Raw genomic sequence first — 27,736 nt, 5'->3', positions numbered from 1 at the left:
CTCGCCACACTCCCAGGCCATCAAACAACGGCTCTGTAGTTGATCCAGGAGAGTTATTCATGGTTCCCACTGGTTGTCTGCAGCTGTACGCACTCTGAATAAGAGCCTGTAAAAGACTGGCCGACTCCAGCATTTAACCCATTCAATCCGGGAACGCGCCTGTGTCATTTTAGATTTTAGCTTTAGCCATTATTTTATCATTTGGCTATTCAAAAATAGCAGATATACAAGCTCATAGCGCGGCACCGAGTGCCGCACTATGAGCTTGTAGATCTGCTATTTTACGAAAAATCATGAAAATGTGTGCAAATCTGTTCTGTGCGAACATTTGTAATTCAAATCTTTGCTTCTGGGGGGTCACTGGAACAAAATATTTTGAGATTGGGGTCCGCGACCAAGCACATATGATTTTTGGGGTCCTTGACATGAAAAAGTTTGAGAACCACTGATATAGCAACATAAGTGTTTCAGAAACCTGTTAGGATTTAGAAGACATTTGTGGAATCGGCCTCAGGTCTTAATAGGTTAATACCATCAGTACTGTGTGGCACCTCAAAAAAGCCCTGGGATATAATCTCTGAGCTCTGTGGTATGCACTGTTACCTCACAGCAGGAAGGTCCAGGGTTGAACCTGACTGTGGCCTTTCTGTGTGGAGTTTGGATGTTCTCCCCATGTTCTAGTCTAGTGGGTCTTCTCCCACACTGCACACTACTTCTAATATTACATATATTTCTGATACTTACAATATTGTGTAACTCCAGACACTTTTTAAAGTTTGTGAATACACTGATATGATTAATATGTTCCCATTTCCCACATAAAAAAAGTTAAACAAAACAAACAAAGAAACTCGGAAAATTGACTGGAAGCACATCTACACGTTATGCAAATACCACAGGCATCTGGCCTTGCCCACCACTGCTGCTCAAAACAAAGTGAATTCAGTTGACACCAAGTGGCTAATTTGCATATTTGGCCATGATAGGTCTGCAGGATTAATGACATCACACAGCCAGCTCAGATTTTTAGAAGTACAGAGAAGCTCCCACCTCCAGTGGAATAATGTAAACAATGTGCTGTGGTGACAAGTTCTGCACATAAAACAATCTGTATAGTCAAAGTTATGCCTCCAAGAGGAGTTAACTGAAAACAATTATAACTATATTGTTGTCGGACATACCAAAAAATCATGAAAGGCTTTAGGAAAAGTCTCCTTCGTTTACAAAAGGTTGAACGAAGGAGACTGAATCTATCTTTCCTCCTCTGGTCAGCTCTTGCATGTTCAGTGATACAGTTTGCGAGAATATCCGAGTGACCTTGCTTGCTTGCTGGGGGGGGCCTGATTATTGCTGTGGTGACTCTCTCCTGGCATGCCAGTCGATCAGTTCCATGTACAGAATGGCTTCATTTTCAGGTGCTGTAGCAATCAATGCAGACTAATATTTCACAGACAGCCTTCAGCTCTCTCTTAATGGGCTTTGTTAATTAACACTCCCAATAGGCTGAGAGAAGAAAGTTGCCTAACTGTTGTTTTTCTTTTGTTGGGTGGTCTCTGGAGGAACAGTGTCTTGTACAGTGGCTGGAGAATGGACAGGTTCTAAGTGCTTTTTGTCAATAACAATTCAGATGAGTCTAATTAGATGCGGAAAGTGGCTTAATTTATTTAACCTTTATTAAAGCAGACAGGTCAATTAAGACCTTAATTCTTATTTACAAGGACAGCCTGACCCATGTGATGTGCCAGGTTGTGGTGGGGGCAGAGTACATGTCTAGATGTCTTTATGTGCTAAATTAAACTTCACTTGTGAGGTATGTACTGTAAATCCTCTTAGCTGTTGTACTTTCTAGAACAAAAACTCCTACAATCCAGAAAATTTGTCATTAGGTAATTGTTCAGTTAAACTTAGAGATAGAACATACATGCAAGTCAAAAAAAAAATCGTCAGTGTGTGTATGTACGGTACTTTATAATATACATTAAAGAAATTGAACAAAACCTCAGATGGTGGGGAATTTTTCTATGTTCTATATTGTTTCATTATTGCGTCCGCCAGGCCGAAGGCGTGGCAGAGACTATGTTTTGCCCCCTGGCCGTCCGTCTGTCTGTGTGTGTATGTCCCCGTTTGTTTGTGAACAGCTAATCTCCGGCACCGTTGGCCCGATTGCAGCGAAACTGTGCACGCACACTCCCTTTATACCAGAGCAGAACCTCTGTCCCACATTTTTCAGATCGGCCTGTTATAGCACCACCAGTAGGCAGATTTTTGCCCCAAAAAAAATTTTTTTTTTACTCATCATACAAAACAGTACATTGTACATACAGCTGATTGGCTAAGATTGGCTTCCAAACTTTGCAGGAGTGTTCCATTTTGAACAAAATGCCTCAAATCATGAACACAGTGTGCGATTGCAGTGAAACTTTTCACACACACTGCCACTAGGCCGAGGAAGAAATGCTACTTTTCAAATAGCGTTTTTACCTGTACTGTAATTGGACTGATTGGCGTGAAACTTTGCACGTACACTACCTAGAGGCCAAGGAAAAACCTCTGCCCTGCATTTTTCACATTTTACACATTATCTCTGTAGTCATGTGATCAAGACGGATCTGTCCGATCTTTCATATTCCATCTTGATTGACACATTTCGAACATTGCTGGCCCACAATAGCCTACCTAACCTGGTGGAGACCTGTGCTCCGAGGAGCACTTTTTCTAGTTCTCAATGTCTTGTGCCCAGCACTGATGACCTACAGCAGGGGTCTTCAACAGGGGGTCCGGGACCCCTAGGGGGTCCTCAGAGTTACTACAGGGGGTCCGCCAAATCTTTGTGTGATATGATTTTTTTTTAACCTTAATCACTTGAACCATAGCGTCCCTTTTCTGAGGAGAACTTTAGCCAAAAATAACAGATCTACAAGCTCACAACGCCTCGCGCTGCGAGGCGTTGTGAGCTAACGATGAAGACCCCTGACCTACAGTACTGTACAACTTGAACACTCTAGTTTGCTGCTTTGCACTGGAGAAGGCCATCATAGTATACTAACTATACCACACGAGAGACACAGAAAGAAATGTCACCAGTGTGTAGTTCAAAGGAGGATGATACATAATCCAGCGCAATCAGTCAACTGCCACCATTTATTTATGTATTTTTTTAGTGGGACTGGACAGATTTGCGGTCGCAAATGCCACCAAATTGGTGGCAGTCTGGAGCCCTGTGTGTGTGTGTGTGTGTGTGTGTGTGTGTGTGCGTGTGTGTGTGTGTGTGTGTGTGTGTGTGTGTGTGTGTGTGTGTGTGTGTGCGTGTGCGTGTGTGTGTGTCTGTACACAGGTGTGTGCCTGTGTGTGTGAGTGACAGAGCGCCTTGAGTGTATCAGCCCCCTGCTGTTCTGAACCTCATCATCTCCCACTGTGGAACTAAAGTTCTCCTCCCCAGAGTTCACAGCCCACCTCCAATCCACAGAGAATCCCTCTGGAAACTCTGCTCACTAACATACAGCGTACAGCATAGTGCCATATACTGTAGGCAGATATACAGGCTAGTCACTGAGAGAGACAAAGTGTTTTCTCCAAACTTCAGTTGCTGTAATAATTGTAATTGTCTTCATGCTGTCAAAGGCACTCCAGTGTTCATGTACAGTATGTCTTCTTGTAAGAATCACTAATCCCATTGGATTGCCCAACGGTGTGTTACAGAGCCAGTAGCGTTTCTTTGCGTGTGTGTGTGTGTGTGTGTGTGTGTGTGTGTGTGTGTGTGTGTGTGTGTGTGTGTGTGTGTGTGTGTGTGTGTGTGTGTGTGTGTGTGTGTGTGTGTGTGTGTGTGTGTGTGTGTGTGTGTGTGTGTGTGTGTGTGTGTGTGTGTGTGTGTGTGTGTGTGTGCGTGCGTGCGTGCGTGCGTGCGTGCTATTGAGAGGCAGGTAAAGATATGAAATCACATTTTTCTCCATCACGACTCTGCCTCCTCCTGAAAGGTTGCTATGAACAGCAGGCTTGATATTTTTCTCTGCCGTCAAAGGGAGAAGATTGTCTGACAAGTGTTAAACAGCTCATATATGGTATGTCTCTGCCCAGGTAATTTGTGGCTTTGTGATATTTTCCCAACCTCTCTCTCTATATATCTCTCTCTCTCTATCTCTCTCTCTTCCAAAAGAAAAAGCTTGGTGAGGAGAAACACAATTCCCCTCTGTTTCCTCACTCAATCACTCCACCCGTGATGCTACCTTGTCACGATCGTCGTCATCATCATCTTCATCATCATCTCCTCTGTACTCTTGACTTGATTATGCGGGCGGCACTTTCATGAATCTGTCAGCTAAACGACAGTGCGCTTTTTTCGTGCGATGGTGTGTTATTGTGCTACTTGAATTGAATTTGCTGTTCCCTGGCTTTCTTTGTGCATTGTAAATAAAAAAAAGAAAAGAGCAGGTGGAGGGTGGGGTGTAGGGTGGGGGGGGGGCGGTATCACTTTTAACAGGCCAACCTGCTATTCTTCAACATTGTTCTCGGCAGAGAAAGGCAGCCAGTGCAATTTGCATTCATTAGGGCCTTCCATGCACACCCTGGGTTTGGTTAAACCATTCTTTTCCCCTCCCAATAATAGAAACACAAATTGAGGGCTGCGAGCACGGGCACAGTGGAATGATGGGAAATATATTAATTTGTCTCTTGTCATTCGCTGGGGATAATTTGAATGTTGTCATGGTAATTTGGCGCTCGGAGGCTGCGGGTCACTTTGCAAACAGAGACCTTGCGCGTGCGAGGCCCAATCCTTGTGAAGCACTGATAAGGCCCGCCCGCTGTGTGTGCATGTGCGTTTGCGTGTGTGTGTGTGCGTTTATGTGTGTGTGTGTGTGTGTAGGTGCGTGCGTGTGTGTGCGTGCGTTTGTGTGTGTGGGTGTGTGTGTGTGTGTGTGTGTAGCCTTCAGCGCAATGATGAATTACCTGCTTATCTGGCCCAGTCCAGGGAGAAGAGCGCACGACGGCATGAGACTGAGCCTGTCAGAGAGAGGGAGAAAGAGAGGGAGAGAAAGGGAGTAAGAGAGAGAGAGAGAGAGAGATGGGGTGGTACGATGTGAGAGAAAGAGATGAAATCATTGCGGTGGGGGAAGGGAGCTCGGAAAAGAAGATAGAAAGGAACGATGGCTAGATGGGGAGAAGGAGAAGCGATAGGATAGGAAGATCGAGAGAGGAGGAGGAGGGAGGAGCTACAGTGATGCATTATGGTCGTTCCCCCTACACATCTGTTCCAAATTCCAACCCAGGTGAATAGGTGAAAATAAAATAAAAACACATCCTCAGTTGAAATGGAATTAGAAATTAGAATGTTTGTCCTTTAATAAAGGAATACCGCTCACTTTAAGGACGTGTACTGTAGGTGCTATCCTGCTTAATTGCCTTGGAACATTCAATCACTATTTACAGTACAATGTGAGTGTCTCTTTCCTTAACCACTTAAACCCCAGCATCGGTATTGTGGGGAAAGTTTTCGCTGAAAATTGCAGATCGACAAGCTCACGACGCGGACGCCGGTTACCCATATGGGGTTTAAGTGGTCTGAAACCAGTCAAAACTCTGATCTTATGGCATTGAGATGTATTCCTGTTTACACCGCACAGAGAATGAGGAAGTCACTTTATGGATTCCTGCATGGTGTGTTTGAGGGTTTGTGCCTTGTATATGCGCTTGGTTCTTTCTCTACACTGATAACCAATCTGAAGCACCAAATGGATTCACATGCCCAGGACATCCCCCAGGGTGCTCTTGCAGTCACCTTCCCATCTCTTCCTGTTCAATGTTAATGGACTTGTTTGTTGCTTACAGATTCGGGGGCCAGGACAAGGCCTTCTATCTCTCTCATGTCTGTCTAGAAGGACTATATATTGAACCATTCCAGGGCAGACCGAAAAACATCAGAATCAGGGCACTGGAAGAGCCATAATACAAATGTTCTGATATCTCTAGCTGACAGAAACACAGTTGTTTACACACAATACACCTTTTTACGAGTCTTGATTCCTTTCAAAAGTGTTGACATTAAATGAATGAACAGCATCACATCCTTCTTTCATAGAAGAGAACGTCAGATCCAATTAATGGCAACATTACAACGTTGTCTGTTTCCAACCATAAACACAGTATTGAATAACTTGAAGAATGATGCCACATCTTGAAGAAACATGTTGCACTTAGTCCTCTGATTATATTTCTGTTCAAAGTGAAAAATATAATCCACAATGGAAACAAAACGGTTCTTTCAATTACAGTTGAAATGTGAAAATGCCTCACGGTCATGACCATTTTCCTCCTTTATACTCCATTGAGTTTTACTAATGTTGCCATACCATTGTCATTATTTGCACTTCCCAAACAGAAACCAACTTCTTCACACATGAGCGCCCCACTACAGTATTTGTCATAAAGAGCATAATAAGGGAGAAACACATGAACTGTGTGTGTGTGTGTGTGAGGTAGACTGGCTGGTTGAGGAGTGATACAGCTTGGCGAAAGAAGCTGTCCTTGGGTCAGGTGTACAGGCGAGGGACCAGCCTGACATAATGCCTCCTATCAGTCAGGAAGTCTGTAATCCACTTACAGAGGTAGGCATTGACATCCAACTGGGTGAGTTTGCTGTGGAGGATGTTGGGGATGATGGCGTTGAATGCCGAGCTGAAGTCCACAAACAGGACTATTATATGCCATAGTGTATGACCTGTCTGTCCCAGTGTCGCAGGATATACAGTAGTGGAGCCCCATGTTCATGGCATTCTTCACTGACCGAGTAGGCTAGGAAGCGAGCTGCAAAGGGTCCATTGAGGCAGTGGTAGATTTCAGTTGGGAGGAGCACTAGACATTCAAAGTTCTTCATGATTGCCGATGTCAGTGCAACCAGTCTGTAGTAAACGGCTGCTGGCCAGGCATGCAAACATATCTCATACTGGCCTACTATCAAGCTTTCAAACTATTTTGTTGTGATGTACAATCCAGTTGTTTTACGGTTTGAAAAGCATTACTCTGTCTCTCCTCTCTCTGCTTCTGTTAAACAGTTTGTCACCAGTCCTCGCACTCATTATCGTGACTGGTTTCCTTCAGTCTACCTACAGTACTCAATCCTCTCTCTCTCTCTCTCTCTCTCTCTCTCTCTCTCTCTCTCTCTCTCTCACACTCTCACTCTCACTCTCACTCTCACACACACACACACACACAATGACTTTGTAAGTAGTTGTAAAAATACCCATGTAGTTTTGGATCTGTATGTGTATTACAGTTTACATATGATTCTGAATAAATGTTTTGAAACATTTCCATCGACCATAGCATAACGAACTATCTGGACCATACTATACTACTGTATCACCATGGCCCTGGATCACATATACTGTACTATCACCATAAGGCTGGATCACAGCATATACTATACTATCACCATGGGAGTACAGCACAGCATATACTATACTATCACCATGGGAGTACAGCACAGCATATACTATACTATCACCATGGGAGGACAGCACAGCATACCGTGTACAATAATATGCATGATTTATGCATGAGCTTAACACAGAGTATCAGGACAGAAAATGAAGATTCAATATTAATGACAGGTTTTAAGTGTGGTTTACCACCAAATGGCTTATTCTCCTCTTCATTTACATTTACAGCAGCAGCTTCTCTGGCTAAATCTTCATTTATCAGCAAACGGTCTTGAAACCTGCCTCTCTTAAATCTGCCAGATGAGATCTAGTCATTTATCTATCAGAGATTTCCGATTTATGCAGCATAACTTGATTAATAATCTATTTGGGGGTGTGTGTGCACGCTATTTGGAGGTGTGTGTGGGCTCCTGATGAAGTTTTCACATGCATATTAGAGCAGTGAGTTTGCACAAGCCGGAGAAAGTAATCCGTGCTAATGCATCTGCTCATGGCGTGGCATTTGTTATCATTCACACACGCACGCACACACACACACACACACACACACACACACACACACACACACACACACACACACACACACACACACACACACACACACACACACACACACACACACACACACACACACACACACACAGGTCCATTTGAAAATCAGTTCTCTCTGCCTGGCCGTGTCATTTCTGATAGGTAATGGAGGGATGGAGGTAGCAGCTGAGCTCCCCTCTCCTCTTATCTGTCTCACCCTCCTCTTGACCTCTCTCTCTCTCTCTCACTCACTCTATTTCTCTCTCTATCGCTCTCTCTCTCTCTCTCTCTCTCTCTCTCTCTCTCACACACACTCCCTCTCTCTATCAGTGTGTATGTTACTATACATGTATATATCTTCATCCACTCTGTCTCTCAGGCCATCTGAACTCTTCTGTTTGATGAAAATGTGATTCATTTCTCTGTCTGTAGTTTTTTCCTTCACAATGTCCCTTGCCACCTTCGCCTCACCTCTGTCCTCGTCTTTCACTGCCTCTCCTCCCCTCTCTCCTCTGTTTCTGATCCCCCATCTCTTCTCACCCTCTCCTTTTACCGCTGTTCTATCTCTGTAGACGTGTGTGTGTGTGTGTGTGTGTGTGTGTGTGTGTGTGTGTGTGTGTGTGTGTGTGTGTGTGTGTGTGTGTGTGTGTGTGTGTGTGTGTGTGTGTGTGTGTGTGTGTGTGTGTGTGTGTGTGTGTGTTTGCACACTGTGACCTGTGCAGACAGCTTTCTCATTATCTCATGTTGTTCCTCTATGTGGATTAGGATCTAGAGATCATGCTTCCAACCACTCTCCCAATCCGTGTACACACACACACACACACACACACACACACACACACACACACACACACACACACACACACACACACACACACACACACACACACACACACACACACACACACTACCTGTCTGACATCCACCTGTCTGACATCCACCTGTCCTATCAAAACTCACAGTTGTGCCCTCTTGTGTGTATTTTGTGCGTCCGTGCACGTGCTGTATGTGTGCTTGAATGTGACAGCAGCCCTCCCTGATCCTTTGAGATACTACAGAACTACACTCTTCTCACAAACACACAATATTCATTCAGTCCATTGTCTCTCTCTCTCTGGGTGGAGTGAAGGGCAGAAAGGAGAGGAAGTGCTGAAAGAAGTGTGGACAGATGGAGAGCATCTCCTTACCACAGGAGACAAACTTCACTCTGTAATGGGCCCCATCTTTTGGCATCTCCTTATTCGTGTGTGTATGGGTTTGTGTGTAAGTGTGTACACAAGTGTGTGTGTGTGTGTGTGTGTTTGTGTGGCCACTATGAATCTGTCTGCCTCTCTCTCTGTGGTTGCCTCAATCATCTCTCATCACGGCCAAATAATAGCCCACAAACGCCATTTTGGTCCAAGCAACAAAATACTTTAAACCCCAGTATATCCCTTCCCCTCCCCTCCTCTCCCACTAGGAGAGGAGGAGAGGAGACTCCTCTCCTCTCCTCTCCTCTCCTCTCCTCTCCTCTCCTCTCCTCTCCTCTCCTCTCCTCTCCTCTCCTCTCCTCGCCAGCCAGCCAGCCTGGTAATGAGGACTAATTGAGCTGGGCTCTCAAGCATGGCTGTCGCAGGCTAGCAGTGGCATAAAAAGAAAGAGAGAAAGAAAGAAAAACGTAGCCCATCACACTTTAGTTACCGATTAGTTCATTTGTGCAGGGACTCTGGGAGGTGAAACCAGAAAATGTATTAGTTCACAAACAACTGCTCTTTCTGTGTGGGTGTGTATTTATTCGTGTGGGTGTGTGAGTGTGGGATTGCATGTGTGTTAATAGATGCCCTTGAGCAAAGCACTTAAACCTGGAGTGCCTTTGATAAATACCCTAAATACCCACCACGGTGAGTGTAAATAGGGAACGGTTTCTCACTGCGAGCCTACAGACAGAAGCGTCTGTTGAGGAAAGCAGCAGCATCATGGAGCTGGCAGTCATGTACAATAACTCTTCACCAGCACCACAACCTTGCAGAAGAAAGGGCTACGTATGGGCATACTGGAGCTGAGGGCCCCTCTCTTTAGCACCTGATGTTGGGGCCCCTTCATCTCTGACATAATGGTGAGTGACAGCTGTGACATGAGAAGGACTCCCTGGAGACCAGCTTGTTTTTCCTCCATGGTCCCCTGGGGTTGGCCGTTTAGCGGGAGAACCTCAGGTGTGACTGGTCCTCTGTGAAGGCTCAATCTGTTGCAGTCTTATACAGCGTGGTTTCAACTTTGTCAGTCTTCATCAGACATGAACCAAACGTCAGTTTAACTCTTTACGGTAGGGCCCTGTAGCAGCCACGCCGGTGCAATCTGTCAACATTCCCGTTTTTAAGTTATGTTTTTACCATAGACTTGGACAAAGGGAGCCCCATTGGTTTCTACTAGGGGTGTGCCGATATATCGTCCCGCGATATATCGCGATACGTTTTCGTGACGATATGTATCGTTTTGGGGAGAAAAAAAATATTGTTTTGGAAAAAAAAAAATATATATATATTTGTACTTTTTTTTTGCAATAATAATGCAAAAACAGAAGTATTTGTTTGCATTTGCCTCCCCCCATATATTTTCATAAGCTTCCCCCCCCCATATATTTTCATATAAAAAAAGTGCCATATATCGTATCGTATCGATGTTGTGAGCCCAAAATCGTATCGTATCGTTTCATGAAATTAGAATGAAATGAAATGAAATCGGCACACCCCTAGTTTCTACAGACCATTTTGAAGCCACGATTGCTATTGGCTGCAACCACAGCAAGGGCGGGTCTTTACTTGGTAGAACCAGTAGTAGAAGCCCTTGAAACATACCTATACTTTATCATTAGTTTTAACCCATAATTTACTAAACACATATCATGATGATTTAAAAAAGACTTTGAACTAGCGATTGAAAATATAAAGCAGCATCATGGAGCTGGCAGTCATGTAAATAATAATAATCATCATAATCATAACGCGGAAACCTGTAATGACATTTTATGTTAGAGCTTGTTTGTTGTCGTAGTTGTTTGGGGGAGTTGTAGGGCATTTTTTGAATTGCAGCTTGTGTTCCAGTATAGCAGCAAAGCCTTTAAGAAGGCCATTGACAAACCTTGGAATCTATCCATGCTCACAGACTGCACCGAGGTCCCCTTTAGAATGGAGAACTATTATCGCTGGACCCCTTCCTGATTGAAATAAAGGTTAGATAAAAAGAAAAAGAAAAAAGTCACTTCCCGTACAGAGGAATATGGGGATAAGGGGGGAGGCAAAAGCATGGGAGATCCAGATATGGCTGTTCTCAAAGCCTCAGTCCACCTCTTTCCCCTCCGCCAAGCTCTTATCTCTTCATTTCATATTTACTGGCATCGGCTAATAACCCCCGCTAGCACCACCTAACATGCAGCTTCATGGTAGGAGATCCAACTGGTTTGCTGGAGAGCTGGATCCGCTCAGACAATACCTGCTAGCTAACAGGCAGTGAGTCAGGGATAGCATTCTCTTCCTCCCAACAACCCCCCTATCCCAATATTGTCCATTTCTGCCAGAGAGGTTGGCAAGACAATGTGTGAAATAACACTTAAGGATGGATCTCTCTCTCCATTCTCTCTCTCTCTCTCTCTCTCTCTCTCTCTCTCTCTCTCTCTCTCTCTCTCTCTCTCTCTCTCTCTCTCTCTCTCCCCCGTTTCCCTCCCCTCTCCCCATCTCTCTCTCTTGAGACAGACCACCCATGAAATTGAGCCTTTCGATTATTGAATGTGATAAAACAACTCATAAGGAGAAAAAAAAGACAGTGAGAGAGTCGGAGTGAGGGAGACGGTGTGAAAGTGAGAGAGATGGCGAGAAGTAAATGTGGCTCATCTTTATTCTGTCAACAAGTCCATCTTACCCCCCCCCCCCCCCCCCCCCCCCGCACCAGCATCACCACCAACATTTCTTTGTTTTAATTCACTCTCTACTGTCTGGAATGTGGAATGGTGCGTCTCACATCTCTGGTGACTTCATCTCTCCCTCATCAAACCTCCTACCTTTTGTATTCACGCTTCAGGTAATAAACCTCTTTTGTTCTGCCTTTGTGGACACCGTGAAAAGCCTTGGCATCAGTCAGTGGGAATATCAGCCGCCGCGATCACTCGGTAAACGCTCCCCTGAAGCCGCGGCGAAGGCTCCCCAGACAAAACGCCGCTGTCATGTTAATCCGAGCCTTAATAAGCCGGAGGGATCGTCGGGCGCGTGGCGGTGATGTGGCCCCAAAGCAGACGCCCTGCTTATCCAAATCTGCACAGATGACAGGTCTGAACATTGGATGAGAGGTGTGTGATGGGACAGCTTTGGTTTTCTATAGCGGCGAAGAACATGGCCCTGTCTTCAAACTGTCATTCAGGTGAAACAAAAGGCCTAATCTGAATTAAGAACTGGCCCTGCCAGGCTTGGCTAGAAATCTGTAACTGAAAAAGGAATTGAGTGAAAGTAAGCCTGACTTAATTCCTCCTATCTATTACCGAGCATCTGAAAGCCCAATAATGGAATGCGAGACAAGGCTGTCATGTTTGACGGAGATGGAGATTTTGTTTATTAAATGGCAGGTATTTTCATGGGTGGCTATTTTCCACTCTGTTTTATTATTCCAGGCATTTTCATTCTGATATTCATCAAATCCCACAATCAATCATTGCTATTGCCATGACAAAATGTAATATTCGCTCCAAACCCAAAGAGTAAAGATTGATTTATACTTCTTCGTACGACAGAGCATAAATTGGGCATAAGGGGCGTGGGGCTGACTCTTCCACCCCCCTATTAGAGGATGTTCCCCAGTTGGGGCTCAGCAAAACGGGTGGAGAGACAGAGAAAAGAGATAATGAGAGGGAGAGAAAGTGAGAGAGAGTGCACGGGAGGGGAAACCCTATTGCTTTTTACATCACATTGAAAATGACATTGCTCTCGCCCCCAAAACAACTGGAGTACTCGTCTCTCCCAGTGGTAAGGCATCGATCCCACCGTACCAGAGAAAAGACCAAGAATAGAGATGAGGAGAAGCAGAAAACCCTTTTCAAAAGAGAGTACCAGTGCTTGCTGGGCTGCTACAGCACAGCATAGAGCGCAGTGTGTGCAATGTGCCCGGACCATTCCGCGGCAAACCCTATAGCTGCTGCTCATCATCCTCAGCCTCAGTCTGTTAACCGGCACGAAATGAAAAGTGACAGAATGATATTTATTTTGAAATCAAAGCGACAGAGGGCCCTTTGCCAGTGTTCCCACTCTGCCTATTTACATACCAATTAGCTGTCTTAATGCCTGGCGTTTTCCTACTGATTAAGGCCATTACCATATATATGAGTGATTAGAGGCGTGCAATAAGGATGGCATTAGTGCGTGGAGAGTAGATAAACCTTGATCCACGTGTAGAAATCCTCCGCTCTTCACTGAGATTCCCTGTCATTGCTGTTCTGTTCATGTTGCCAGTGTATCTGTGCACCCTGGGGACGGCTGTAACATCCAGACAGTTACTGTCCTCTCAAAACCGTGTCCTTCTGCTTCCACTCACACTATTTCTCTTAAGAGGGACATTCCGCTACAGAAAGATGGCTGCCGGGCATAATATACTGTCTCGATGTGTGTTTATCTGAACCTGTGTGCGTGCGTGTGTGTGTGCGCGCGTGTGTGTGTGTGTGTGTGTGTGTGTGTGTGTGGCAGTAAGCCTCCAAAGCCCCATAAATAAAACAGGGACTTTGTAAATGGCTTGGGCTCTGGTGTTCTCTCCTTCTCTCTCCCCTGCTTCCTCCATCATGCTACACAAACATAAAGAATCCATCAGGACAAGTCAACACCACACCATCATCATGACATCATCTCAAACCTTCGCGTACACGTGCTGGCTACTCATCCTCAGCAGGGTGAGCAGGGTAACGTGTTTTACTTCACAGTTTCACGCTTTATGCCTCCATGACCACAAATGTCAACACAACCTGAATGTTCAGACTAAAGGTCATTACACACCGGCGATTATGCGAATATACGCAAAATTCGGACTTGTTCCGAATAATTAAAAGACGCTTTTTCGCTCCGTGGCAGCTTGCATTGACTTTATAAGGTTTTTTAAAAAAACGTATTATTCGCATGAAAAAAACGTTCTCAAAGCGCGGTCCCCTGCAACATTAGGAACAGTTTAACCACTTAAACCCTATAAAATAAAATAGCGAATATAGCAGATCTAAGAGCTCACAAAGTGGTTCATTTCACTATAGTTTCACCAGCTTGAAGCTAAGAATAACTATTCTGATCACAGGTTTCTCTGTCCCATTACAGCATGGAAGACAATTGTAGAATTCTGCACTAGATTTAAACTATCAACTAAGAACTTCTCTAATGACATGAAAATGTTTGAGAAACTATTAGTGTGACAGTTTTTTTTTAAGACAAACAACCACATTTAGCCATACCCATTTCTTATTTTAAACCCCAAATCAACCCCATATCAGACTGCACTGCACAAAGCAGACTGAATTGATCTGCCCTGGAGATTATTATTGTTATTAATAATAATAATGATAATGATAATAATTTAGACCTGCCCAAGTGGTCAGACTTGAGGGCAGGGAGGGAGCAGTTAGGGGTTAGGTGTCTTGCCCAGGGACACCTCGACACGTTGCCGGGGCCAGGGAATCGAACCTTGGACCTTCTGTTTCGTAGGCGTCCTCTCTACCAATTCAGCTATGGTCGCCCCAGATTATCAAATGGCCGTTACCTCCAATCCAACCTGTAGTGTCTGTCATTGCCTTTGTGTGGGATCACCTCTCAGCCTGACACAACATGACAATCTGATCTGGCATAGAAGACTGAAAGAGAGAGAGAGAGTTGTTTGCGCTCACCCAGGTTAAAGCCCTAACAAACGGCATTTAGAGTGCAGCCCTCTCCTGTTTCAGGGGTAAGTAAGGGCCAGCGGGTTTAGGTTTCCAGATTGGGTTCTGTGCTGAGGTTCAGAGAGACAATGGCTCTGAATGGGGACTGTTATCTACCCATTGCTGGTCCGGACTCAGCTGTTGAATGCATCAATGTACAGCATGATCAAATTTCATACCATCTAAAAATTGTTATGTGTGAAATTGTGTATGGATAGATAATCATTGAAAAGATTCTGTGATTTATTTTAATTAATTAAGATTGCGTGCGGTTTACTGTATGTCAAACTAATAGAATCATCTAGAAGAAAATGTAAGAAGAAAAGGTATTCTCTCTGAGAAGAGATTATATTTTCAACATGCACGCATGCACACATACATGCACAGAAACACACTGACAGACAGACCACAAAGCTTTGCTTATAATAAAACAGCAGAGATAATTAAACCTTTTTAGCGCGTAACAAGCTTATCTGGCGTCCTGTTTGTGAAGAAGCGATCTGATGGACTCTAATCTCGTCCGTTTTTCATCCTCAGGCTGTCATTGAAGTGTGCACATTTGAATACATTTACTGTGCATCCCCCACGTGTGTGTGTGTGCACAAGTGCCTGACCAAAGAGATGACAAGTTGATAATACACAATAATTCCCATTCCAGACTACCTCACTAGGAGGCTGTTTCCCTGTCCCTGTGTACCATGGACTTCAGTGTATGTAGCCCAAGCTGATGTCCCCTCATGCCATGGAGGTGTAACATTCGTCTTTTTCATCCTGAGTTTCATGTGTTTGTTTATGGTGAGGCGTGCTTTTTTTGGTCCCCCTTCTTTTTGTATTATCTTTTGTGCTTTATGTGGAGTAAAATAAATAAACTAGGCATGAGTTATAGGGTTTCTGTTCTATGCCATTTTCCTACAGATCATTAAAGCACTGTAGAGATCTAAAAACACTAATAAAAGAATAAATGGGTGTAGAGAGATTTCATAGCTTCTGCCAATTAACACTGTCTATTACCCACACTCACAGACATCTTGTTGCGGGTGTAGTAAAAGCCACCTGTGAGAGATAAACAGTAGTTGTTGTACCATTTGCTGGTTAATTTGATTATCCAATCTGGACTCAACATCAGACCCTCAATGTGGCCCAGTAGCCTGTCTACGTCCTGTTTCTAACCTTAACTTTACTGTCACTGTTGTTTGCTTTCCAAACCGTTGAAAAGGTAAGGCATTCAAACAGAGCAAAGTGGATTGCAATGATGTCCTGTCTGCCTTTTTATATAAAACTAGTTTTAACACGCCGGTTAATTGTTCAAGATTCAAAACAAGGCTCTGGAGGCTTTCAGTCTCCCCTTGTCTCACATTCAACGCACACATCACTGTAATGAGGCCGTGTGTCATAGATTCACTTTGAGATTTCTGGAGTCTATTACTATGTTTCTATTCCTCTTCTTTTTGGCTGCGTTTATTTGACTGAAATCGTTCTGCTTTTCCTTGATGCTGCCATTCCTCAGCCAGGTCTACCTTGAAAAAAGGGATTATTTAAACTCAAGGCGACTTCCTAGTTCAAATCCTAGCTCAAATAAATTCATCGTATGTTTCTTCCTACTGTGCCACCTGTGTTGCAGCAGTGGGTTTGTGTTGGTAAAGCATTGTAGTAGGTTTGGTTGTGACAAGCTCCTCCTCCCTCCCCTGAGCACCCCCCCAACACTGTGTTGTTTTGATGCGTCAGACATTAATTGCATTGTTTTCCACAGAGGGCCATGCGCGCTGCAGCCCAGCGCTCCATGCTTAATCACCAGTGATAAAAATGAATGGAGCATGGCCTGGAAGCTGTCTGTCTTCTTTCCTGTCTCTCTGCTCATCTCTCTCTCCTTTCTTTATTTTGTGTTTGCTTGCTCATTTGCTTCTTTATCCTATTCAAATTCTCTCCTTCTCTCTCATAATCTCCATCTCTCCTTTGTCTCTATGCACTATAGCTCTGTGTACGTACATTAGCAGTGTAAAATGGGGTATTATTAGTGGAGATTTCCCAGCCTGCATTGTGTCCTTGGGTTCCATCAGTGTGCTTTGGGGTTGCTGAACAGCTGCTCAGAGATAGAGAGAGAGGGAGAGGGAGAGAGAGATACGGAGGGAGAGAGAGAGAGATACGGAGAGAGAGGCGGGGGCAGGAAGACAAAGAGAGAGAGAGGACAGAGTTGGAGGATAGATTGAGGACATGGAGGCCATGGTGAGAACTTGCTGACACTGCCAGTCCTTTCCAATTTGGTTATGCAAATTTACTCCTCTGCTAACCAGCGGCGGAAGGAAATGAAGGCTGTCTGAACCTGTGTGTGTTTGTGTCTGTCTGCTTGTTTACCTTTGTGCTCGTGTGTGGTTGTAGGTGTGTTTGTCTGTCTTTCTACTCATTTCTCTCTGTTTGTGCTTGCATCTGTTTGTGTGCCTCAGTCTGTCTATTTGTCTGTACGTATGTGTTTGACTGTACTTATTTACCTGTGTGTGTGTGTGTGTGTGTGCGCTTGTGCGCGTGCGTGCGCATGCATGCGTGTCTGACTGTCTGTTAGTAGTTCTGTCTTTATGCTTTTTATGTTTGAATGACAAAGCAAGCGACATAAAACAGAATCTGAAGCTGTGTGTATGTATGTTTGTACATATGTACAACTTAAGTTGGATAGGGTGAGAGAGCGAGAGAGAGAGGCATGTGGATGAGAAATAAGTGTGTCAGTCTAATATATATTCCGTGGTGTGTTGGACCAGCGCTGTGAGAAGCTGCGCCTCCATCAATCCTGTCAAACAAACTGATGCTGCCTGTCATAAGCAGAATGAAGTATTCACGGCACTCTTATGGATATCTCTCCCATCCTCCATGTCTTCTATCAAGGCTACTGAACAACACACATGTGGCGGCCTATGTGTCTATCTTCAGGCAGCGTTGGGGTTGTGTTGGCGTTTTTGTGTTGTTGTGTGGTTTCTTGTTGGGTTGGATGCAGTAAAGGTCTGGTTTCATCCCCCGGCCTTTGCACCGGATCTGAATATAACATAACATGTCTATCTGTCTCCACATCACTCATACTTAGATATGATGCCCGGTGAAATGTCAACGAGTAGCTCGTTAAAATGAGAGGGATGATTGAGCTGTGCTTGAGGACAGTAATGAAGACAGAGTAATGTGATTGGGGGTGGGGGGCATGCAAAGCAGGTCCAGAGTCAGCTACAAGCCCACCATGTTGTGATTATGTGGTACGTACGTGCAAACTGAATTTTTGTTTTTGTACAAGGGCATGTAAACACACACACACACGCACACTTGAACTTGGACATGAACTTGAGTTTGAACACACATACACACTCTGCTGCTGTTGCTGCTGCCTCAGTCATCTCTGCCTCTAAACAATTAGCCCGCGATTCACGATTTTGGAGAAAATCGATAGGAGCCAATATTCTCTAGGGCAGAATTTTCAGAGCGAAATAAGCAGCAATAGTCCAGACTGAACATTTCCTGTGTACAATCTGTAGATGGTCCTCCCAGATTGTTTTAATCCAAGGGTTGGACTGAAACAACTACAATCTGCTCTTACTGTAGCTCTAGGTCTAAGCTAACTTATCTGACTTCTTGTTTATCTGTCGCTGTGTGCTCTCCACTGTGTAAACAAGTGGTGTTATTTATTTTTTACTTTTGTTTCATAGTGCTGTTTGTATGTTTAGTCCTCTATCTGCTATGGATTTACGCTGAAAGCAAGAAAAACAAGAATCACCAGAAACTCAATTCATTAATCTTGTTAAGTCTGTGTAATTTTCTTAAGATGTCAATGAAACGAGTCCTAGAAATGTTTCTCTTGAAATGAGTACCTTATGATTATTATTTTTAAATTATTTCTGGTTCTTTTAATTTAGTCTGCTTTTGTGTTTTATGTCTGTAAAAATGTGTTTTTAATTGCTGCTGCCTGTCTTGTCCAGGTCTCCGTTGAAAAAGAGATTCTTAATCTCAATGGCACTCTCCTGGTTAAAATTACGGCCTTTTTCTTCTCTGCCAGCTACAGTACATCCATGAAGCCTAATATACTGTACCCTCTGTAGTATGACAGTGTCGCTTGGCAAAATAATCTATTCTTTTCGGCAAGCAACGCCATCGAGCGATGGAGTATGAATAATTCTATTCTATTTTTCCTCCCTGTTCCCCCTGTAGTCCAACAGATTTTCTTTTGATCTAACCAGGTGATACATTTTTGAGTCTTATTAAAACCAAAAGAGACTCTTTGATTTTCAATTCTGTTCAGGTGTTGGATAGAAGTGGTGTTGACATGGCTGTGAGGCCTGGACCAGTGGAGACTGGCAGAGCAACAAGTTAGCCACACACACACGCACACGCACACGCACACGCACACACACACACACACTGTAATCTGAAACAACTAAAAAAATATCTCAGCTGTTTTCTTTTGGTCACGCGGAACTGTTGTTTATAAAATCATTTTAAGAGGCTAACGTGGTAAATCATTTTGTCTTTGGGATGTACATGACACGGACATTACGGAAATACTAATGTGACTGGGGTGGCTAAGTAATGGAATACGGACATTACTGCGAGGGACTGCAATTATTCCGCTACTGAGACAAAATTTTGCAAAAAGAAAGTAAATATGGCCCAAAGAGCCAAATGCATTTAATGAACAATTAAAAGTAGACAAAACAAAGTATACATGCATGATGGAATTTGTAGCGAACTGTGTCTGAAAATTTGGCATGTGGTGTGCTAGAACATACAGTATAAAGGTATAAAGCAAAATTATATTCTTTTGAAAAATAGTGCAGCCCCCATTCCTTCCCTATTTAACACAAATAAAATCACTGATATTCAAGCACGGCTGATATCTCAATATTCTGAGATTTTTTTTGTCACATCACACATCACATCACACATGCAAATGTGGGAAAGAAATAGTACATTTATTATTGAGAGTGTTTGCCTTGCTTGTTCTGTGCTCGTCACAAAGATTGTACATAAGAGAGTCCCAAGCTTAGTCTGCTGGACAATCCTGTCTGATCTCTCCATAATCCACTGCCCACTGTGCACTGGTCCAACATTTCTACTATTTATTATGGTTACAGGCGGGGTTAAGTCTGCTGTTGTGGATGTGGGGAATCCATGCTTCTGCTTTTGATATCCTCACTCTTTTTTTTTTAATCGCCAGTGGGAGTTTTATCCCTGCTTCTGGTCAGTTAATTAAATACATGCATTTTCTTTGTTTGATATTTATTTTTGATAATATCACAAGTTAACAATTTAATAAAAAAAATTAACCACATGAGCCTGGCATCCCTTTTTTGGACAAACGTGACTACATTTGCCAAAATATTTCAGTTTCTTTGTCTCTTCGGGGTAGCAGTGACATACAGAAAAATATAATCAATAATAAATACATTCATTCAAGTTGCTAGCTCCGCTGTCACGCTGCAGTGTGTCTACATCAGTGGTTTTCAACCCTTTTCATATCAAGGTCCATTATTTATTTGCCATTTGAGCCACGGACCACCATTTGATGAGATTTAGACTCTCAGACCCAAAACTTAAAATATTTTGTTGTCGTTTGATAAGATTTTGTCTACAATTCCATGCTGTATTGATGTTGGTACCATAGGAGAGATAACAGGCCAACGTTGATCAAAATAACAATTCTTTAATTAAGTAATGCAGATTTGCATTTGGTTTCATTTTACACTCTCAAGAGTTAAAGATCTATAAGGGTCCATTTGGTTACCAACTCTCCAGCATTTAGCTGGGGACCAACTGGAACCCCCTCAAGGACCACTGGTTGAGAACCACTGGTCTACATCTATGGTGCGCCTCTTCCTCTAGCTGTTCCTTGGGTTGGCTCCCACAGTGTCAGTTTGCTCGCTACCAGTTACGGGTGCCTCAGGCAGTGCACTACCAACCTTATCCTTCTCTCTCTGATCTTGTCAGAGGGCTCCATAGAGGTCCACATTTCCGATGTGGTGCGCGCCCATGTGACATCAAGTGCTATTCGTAACATTCTTGTGTAGACGCCATCCTGGGCCTTTTTCTGCTGTACTGTGAGTGTCCATGTATAGGCCACGTACAGCAGCTCTGATTCCACTGTGGCCATGAACAGCCACTCTCCTGTCTCCTCATCCCATACAAGACATTCCAGGCAAGTGCCCATCAGACTTTCAGATCCTGTTCTGTCAAAGAAGTCCAGGCACTGAGATATTTGAATAGAGAGACGAAGCTGGGACCCCCACTTATTTTTTCTTTCTTTCGAAAAAGCTTCCATGGAACTTGATCGAGGCTTTCAAAGCTAGCTCACGAGAACTGTTGAGAGATTTGAGACTAGTTTGGAAGTATTCCACAGATTTTTCTTTAAGTTTATGGGTTGCCTTCAAGTGATGCTGCAGCTTATAGATGTCTTCATAGAATGGTTTGCCAGCACTATCATCAGTTAACAGTTGGTTGTTTGTTTGTTTACAAACATATTATCTTTTCACATATGTTGGATTTTATACATGTATTTATCTATTTTGGCAGAATCCCATTAGTAACTATAAGGACCCCCTAGAGGTCCTGAACCTCCTGTTTAAGACACCTGATTTAGAATATTGTTATTATGTGTACCTGGACCATAAGCTCTCTGTAGAGTTTTGATCTTTATGATCTGAAAGCAGTTTTACAGCAAGGCTTATGCAATCCACTGGATATGCCAGTCATGAAATAGGCATTATCAGGGCATTAGACAACCTGGCAGTCCAATAGGCTGTACGAGATCCATCCAAGCTGTGCTCCCACACACGCACTCACCCACACACACACAAGCACACACGCACCATAGAAATTTGTAAAATTGAGGCACTTCTATTTTCTCTAATAGCATTTAATGTCCGAGTGACCCCTCCTCACAACCCAGGGTCCTTCATTGGAAGCTTTTAGTCATCCAGAGAAATGCCCAAGCCAGCGGTGCTGGGTCGTGCACAGAAAGTTAATTAGTTTCCCTGCCCATCTGGATGCATTAGGGGTTGTCTGTTGCATCACAGACGGTGAAATTGGCCGACAAAGAGGGAGCTTTGAATCGATCAGAACGGGCCAGACACTTTAGGGGCCAAGCGGCTGACCTTGGGCGACCTCGAGTGACCATCCCACCATCAACATAGCCAACTCACTTTCCAAATCATAACACACAGTATAATCCAGAGTGTTACTTAACGGGTCAATTTCTGTGCTTTCCAAATTGAAGTAACACTCTGGATTTTTATGCACGCATGCACACACACACACACACACACACACACACACACACACACACACACACACACACACACACACACACACACTTTGATTGATGGATAGATGGATGGAAGCTGGGAGGCAGGATAGTTGAGCTGCCTCTCTCCAGTACCGGCTCTGTTCCAATACTTGGCATGCCAGACATTTCACACTCAAATTTCATCTGACAACTGATAAATAGCTGAATGCATGCATTAAATACCTTCCCAGCTGATCACTGAGCAGTTTGCCTTGTTTGATAAATTAGGCTTGTATTCTGCACACAAGCCTCATAGACACACACACACACACACACACACACGCACACGCACGCACACGCACACGCACACGCACACACACACACGTGCACATGCACTTGCACATGCGCATGCATGAAATCAGACGGTCTGAGTGAGACTATACACCTCTTCCAGTCGGTTTTGGACTTTAAACAGGGACAGATTAACCCTGTTACCTAGCGACAGAATCCAGGGAGAGGACAGCCCAGGTGGTCTCTCTGTCTCTAACCCCCCCCCCCCCCCCTTCCCCGTCACAATGTCTGTCTTTCCTTCCTTCCTTTACCTCTGCTATGAATTAGTAAGCATTCACACACACACACACACACACACACACACACACACACACACACAGACACAGACACAGACACAGACACACACACACACACTTGGTGTGAGCTTGTACAGCTTGTGTGTGCATAAATGGAGCTTCATTTTGAGTGATTGGGGCTGATGAATATGATTATAGCTCACAACAACACAGACAGACACTACTGATTTACTTTATCTACAGAGGAGATGAGACTTGTGTTTTTACATTTGACTTGGTTTGTGTGTGTGAGAATGGGAGGCTGCCTCTTGCACAGTTTGTAGGGGTGTGTGTGTGTGTGTGTGTGTGTGTGTGTGTGTGTGTGTGTGTGTGTGTGTGTGTGTGTGTGTGTGTGTGTGTGTGCAGTGATGTTGCTAGGTTTTCAATGTAATGGGTCCTGGGATGCAAGGGTGGTCTTTTAGATGGGTCCCAGGGACATTTTATGGGTCCCACAAAAATGCACAGCGTTTAACTCGTGTTTCATCTTATATGGTTATATTCATGTAGAACATGTATCTGAAAGAAAAGTACACAATTCCAAATCCGACAACTAGTACTTGTAGTACTTGATTTTTTTTTTACATTAACCACTTGAATCCTAGTATCCCTTTTCTGAGGAGAACTTTAGCCAAAAATAGCAGATCTACAAGCTCACACTTGTGAGCTTGTAGATCGGCTATTTTTGGAGTTATAGGTGTGTAAAGGGAAAAAAGAGCAGCAAAAGTTTATCTGAAACACAATTTTATACAAGAGGGGGTCCCTGCTTCATCTCTCTCTCAACTAGGGGGTCCTTGGCCTGAAAACACTGAAGACCCCTGCTCTACAGGGAATTATTTGATATCTGGCTGCACGGAAAGACACAAGAATCACAGCTGCCATTAATGAGTGCTGTTCAGTGTTGATTGCCTAGTGGTCAAATTGGGGTCAACGAGCCATCGTTAACTTGCTTTGAAGTTGGGCTGTAAGTTGCGCAGCACTCACTCTCTCTCCCTCTAGCAGCACTCGCACTGCCCTGAGACAGAGAGAGAATACTTCTCCATACGGCGGTGTTTTACCGAGATTTTTCTTGTTTTCTGCACTATGCCTTGTAATCCGCGGACGGCTTTGAAATCCACGGATGGCCTTCAAATCCACGGTAATTTCCGCGATCGCGGAATCGCGGATTCCTGGGGGGACTAAATTGTAGTGGACGCAACCATGGTGCCATGAATGCGTCCTTTTTCAATATGGTGCGTCAGAGACGCAGGACGCAGGCCTATGAGCATCTCTGCTGTGTGTGTGTGTGTGTGTGTGTGTGTGTGTGTGTGTGTGTGTGTGTGTGGGGGGGGGGGGGGGTGTGTGTGTGTGTGTGTGTGTGTGTGTGTGTGTGTGTGTGTGTGTGTGTGTGTGTGTGTGTGTGTGTGTGTCCGTGATGGAGTGTCTTTGTCATTGCAGATATTGATTTGTCTGTTTGGATTAGTTCATGTGATTGGTTTGTGCGTTTGTTTGTGAATATAAATTAAACAGACGTTATCTAATCTCATCCGCGCTTTAAGCCAGTCTTCATTTTAGCTGGGTTTTAGCACAACACAGTGTATGTGCATGCACTCATGTGTGTAAGGGGGGGTAAGGATGTGTATGCCTGTGTGTGAGTGTTTGTACACTGTCTTATTCTGTGTGTGTGTGTGTGTGTGTGTGTGTGTGTGTGTGTGTGTGTGTGTGTGTGTGTGTGTGTGTGTGTGTGTGTGTGTGTGTGTGTGTGTGTGTGTGTGTGTGTGTGTGTGTGTGTGTGTGTGTGTGTGTGTGTGTGTGTGCGTGCGTGCGTGCGTGCGTGCGTGCGTGCGTGCGTGCGTGCGTGCGTGCAGTGGTGGAAAAAGTACTCAATACTAGTACCAATACTGCAATATAAATATACTCTGTTACAAGACGCGTTGTGAGCTTGTAGATCTGCTATTTTCAAATAGCCTATGTGTAAAATAGGGCTGAAGTGGTTAATGTATGTTTCATAATATCATAATTCATATCTGAAAAGTAACTAGTAACTCAAATGTTCAAATAATTGTAGTGGAGTAAAAGTACAATTGAGATATAGTGGAGTAGAAGTAAAAGTATTGGAAATTGGAAATACTCAAGTAAAGTACAGATACCTCAAAATTGTACTTAAGTACAGTACTTAAGTAAATGTACTTAGTTACTTTCCACCACTGTGTGTGTGTGTGTGTGTGTGTGTGTGTGTGTGTGTGTGTGTGTGTGTGTGTGTGTGTGTGTGTGTGTGTGTGTGTGTGTGTGTGTGTGTGTGTGTGTGTGTGTGTGTGTGTGCGTGCGTGCGTGCGTGCGTGCGTGCGTGCGTGCGTCCTTCCTATCCTTGTGTCTGTCAGTTGCATACAGCCTTGGTCCACTCAGAGGCCTCCTCATCATTACTCACCCCACAGGACCAGGGACATATGCTCCACACTGTGTGGGTGTGGGTGTGTGTGTGTTTCCCCCTCTTTTTCTGTATCTATAATAATACATGTTTGCGTTTAGCTCAGATTTTTGTAATGATATTTTAAGTCCTTTCTCTTTGTGTGAAACAGTGTCTCGCTGTCCTGTGTACTAATGGATGTCCTCGTTTTGTCTTCCAGGTAGAGGACGCCATGTTGATGTTTGACAAAACCACCAACCGACACAGAGGTAGGTGCACTGCTGTGTGAGAGTGTGGCTGTTGTTGTTAAACGTACGCACAGCCGAGTGTTGATGTCTGTCCATGTTGTGTTTGTATGTCCAGATAGCTGGTGCCAACGTGAAAGAGGAAGAGTGTATACGGCTACTGTTGAAATGTTTCCATTCTTTTGTGTGTGTGTGTGTGTGTGTGTGTGTGTGTGTGTGTGTGTGTGTGTGCTCGTGAATACACTCAGATTATCCAACGTTTCTTTGGATGGAGAATCGATAGCCACCATGCTTTAAGCTCACGCTGGTGCATTATATGCAGTACATGAAAGCCAGAACCCCCCGGCATCCATATCTTCCAGTTCAATAAACACACACACACACACACACACACACACACACACACACACACACACACACACACACACACACACACACACACACACACACACAGCGTTGGCAACAACAAGTTCGACCACAACAATAAGTGGATTTCCTAAAGGATTCCTGCTTCCCTCAAGGTCAATTCCAATGTTGTTGGCTACAGATAGCTTTCACTCTAGCTAGCGATCCATACTAAATCTGTTCCCTTATCATGGCCATTCTCCACACTGTGCACGCACACACACATGTGCACGCACACACACACACACATGTGCACGCACACACACACACACACACACACACACACACACACACACACACACACACACACACACACACACACACACAGACACACACACACACACACACACACACACACACACACACATGCGTGCACATGCATTTCTTCCAGAGCTGTCCTCAGACACGCCTATATGACAGCTCAGCCCGCCAGCTAAACAGACCACATACAGCAACATTTATTCTCCCTATCAATTTAATTAGCCCCCTTCCCCCGTTGGCCATTTTGCCCTCCTCAGATAAAGTTGATAAGAATCTGCACTGGCGTTGTGGAGATTGGACGATGGAGGACGATGATGGAGGGAGAGAATGAGAGAGAGAGACAGAGGGGGGCAGGCTGCGAAAGTGAGAGAAGGAAGGAAAGAGAAAGGGCATGCATAGCGCCATAGATAGATGGATAGACAGAGTGAGGGAGGGAGAGATGGAGAGGGAGAGAGCTTGGCTGTGTGGTCCGATAAGGCCTCAGATAGCTGATGTGGCAGAGCAGCGGAGGAGGCAGGGCTCTTATCTCTCGGCCTTATCTCTCTCTCTCTCTCTCTCTCTCTCTCTCTCTCTCTCTCTCTCTCGCTTTCTCTCGCCCTCCCTGGCTTCAGCAGCACAGCCTCTCTCTCTCTCCCCCCAAAGCAGAGGACTTTACAAAGACGCCACAGTCACCCACCGCTAAGAGAAGCAGCCCACAGCCAGGGTGGAGGATTTGAGTTTAGAGGAGGGAGGGAGAGGGAGAGAGAGGTCCATCCATGTGTTATTTATAGTTAGACAATATTGGGAAAAGGTGCATTGTGGGTCAGAGAACACGCAGCAGAGAGAAGTCTGTGTATACCATTAACGAACTGAACCACCAGGCATGGAGACACAGAGGGGCATGGAGACATGCAGAGACAGACGTGGAGACACAGAGGGGCATGGAGACAGGCAGAGACAGACATGGAGACACAGAGGGGCATGGAGACAGGCAGAGACAGACCTATAGACACAGAGGGGCATGGAGACATGCAGAGACAGACATGGAGACACAGAGGGGCATGGAGACAGGCAGAGACAGACCTATAGACACAGAGGGGCATGGAGACATGCAGAGACAGACATGGAGACACAGAGGGGCATGGAGACAGGCAGAGACAGACCTATAGACACAGAGGGGCATGGAGACATGCAGAGACAGACATGGAGACACAGAGGGGCATGGAGACATGCAGAGACAGACCTGTAGACACAGAGGGGCATGGAGACATGCAGAGACAGACATGGAGACACAGAGGTGCATGGAGACATGCAGAGACAGACGTGGAGACACAGAGGGGCATGGAGACATGCAGAGACAGACCTGTAGACACAGAGGGGCATGGAGACATGCAGAGACAGACATGGAGACACAGAGGGGCATGGAGACATGCAGAGACAGACCTGTAGACACAGAGGGGCATGGAGACATGCAGAGACAGACATGGAGACACAGAGGTGCATGGAGACATGCAGAGACAGACCTGTAGACACAGAGGGGCATGGAGACATGCAGAGACAGACCTGTAGACACAGAGGGGCATGGAGACATGCAGAGACAGACATGGAGACACAGAGGGGCATGGAGACATGCAGAGACAGACGTGGAGACACAGAGGGGCATGGAGACATGCAGAGACAGACATGGAGACACAGAGGGGCATGGAGACATGTAGAG

General features: G+C 44.6%; 1 protein-coding gene across 13 annotated transcripts in view; it reads left to right on the top strand.

The window, feature by feature from the left end:
- Window positions 1-27,736, top strand: part of LOC311050998 (RNA-binding protein Musashi homolog 2) — a 309,794-nt gene that overhangs the window by 130,763 nt on the left and 151,295 nt on the right. For all 13 annotated transcript variants that reach the window (XM_084065314.1, XM_084065321.1, XM_084065320.1 and 10 more), the window contains exon 7: window positions 25,350-25,398. In XM_084065314.1, coding sequence (XP_083921440.1) covers window positions 25,350-25,398 — 49 coding nt within the window. The remainder of the gene's footprint in view (window positions 1-25,349; window positions 25,399-27,736) is intronic.

The sequence above is a fragment of the Gymnoscopelus microlampas genome, assembly GCF_963454915.1.
Source record: "Gymnoscopelus microlampas genome assembly, chromosome: 8".
NCBI classification, from domain to species: domain Eukaryota; kingdom Metazoa; phylum Chordata; class Actinopteri; order Myctophiformes; family Myctophidae; genus Gymnoscopelus; species Gymnoscopelus microlampas.
This window is presented reverse-complemented; position numbering and strand designations above follow the sequence as displayed.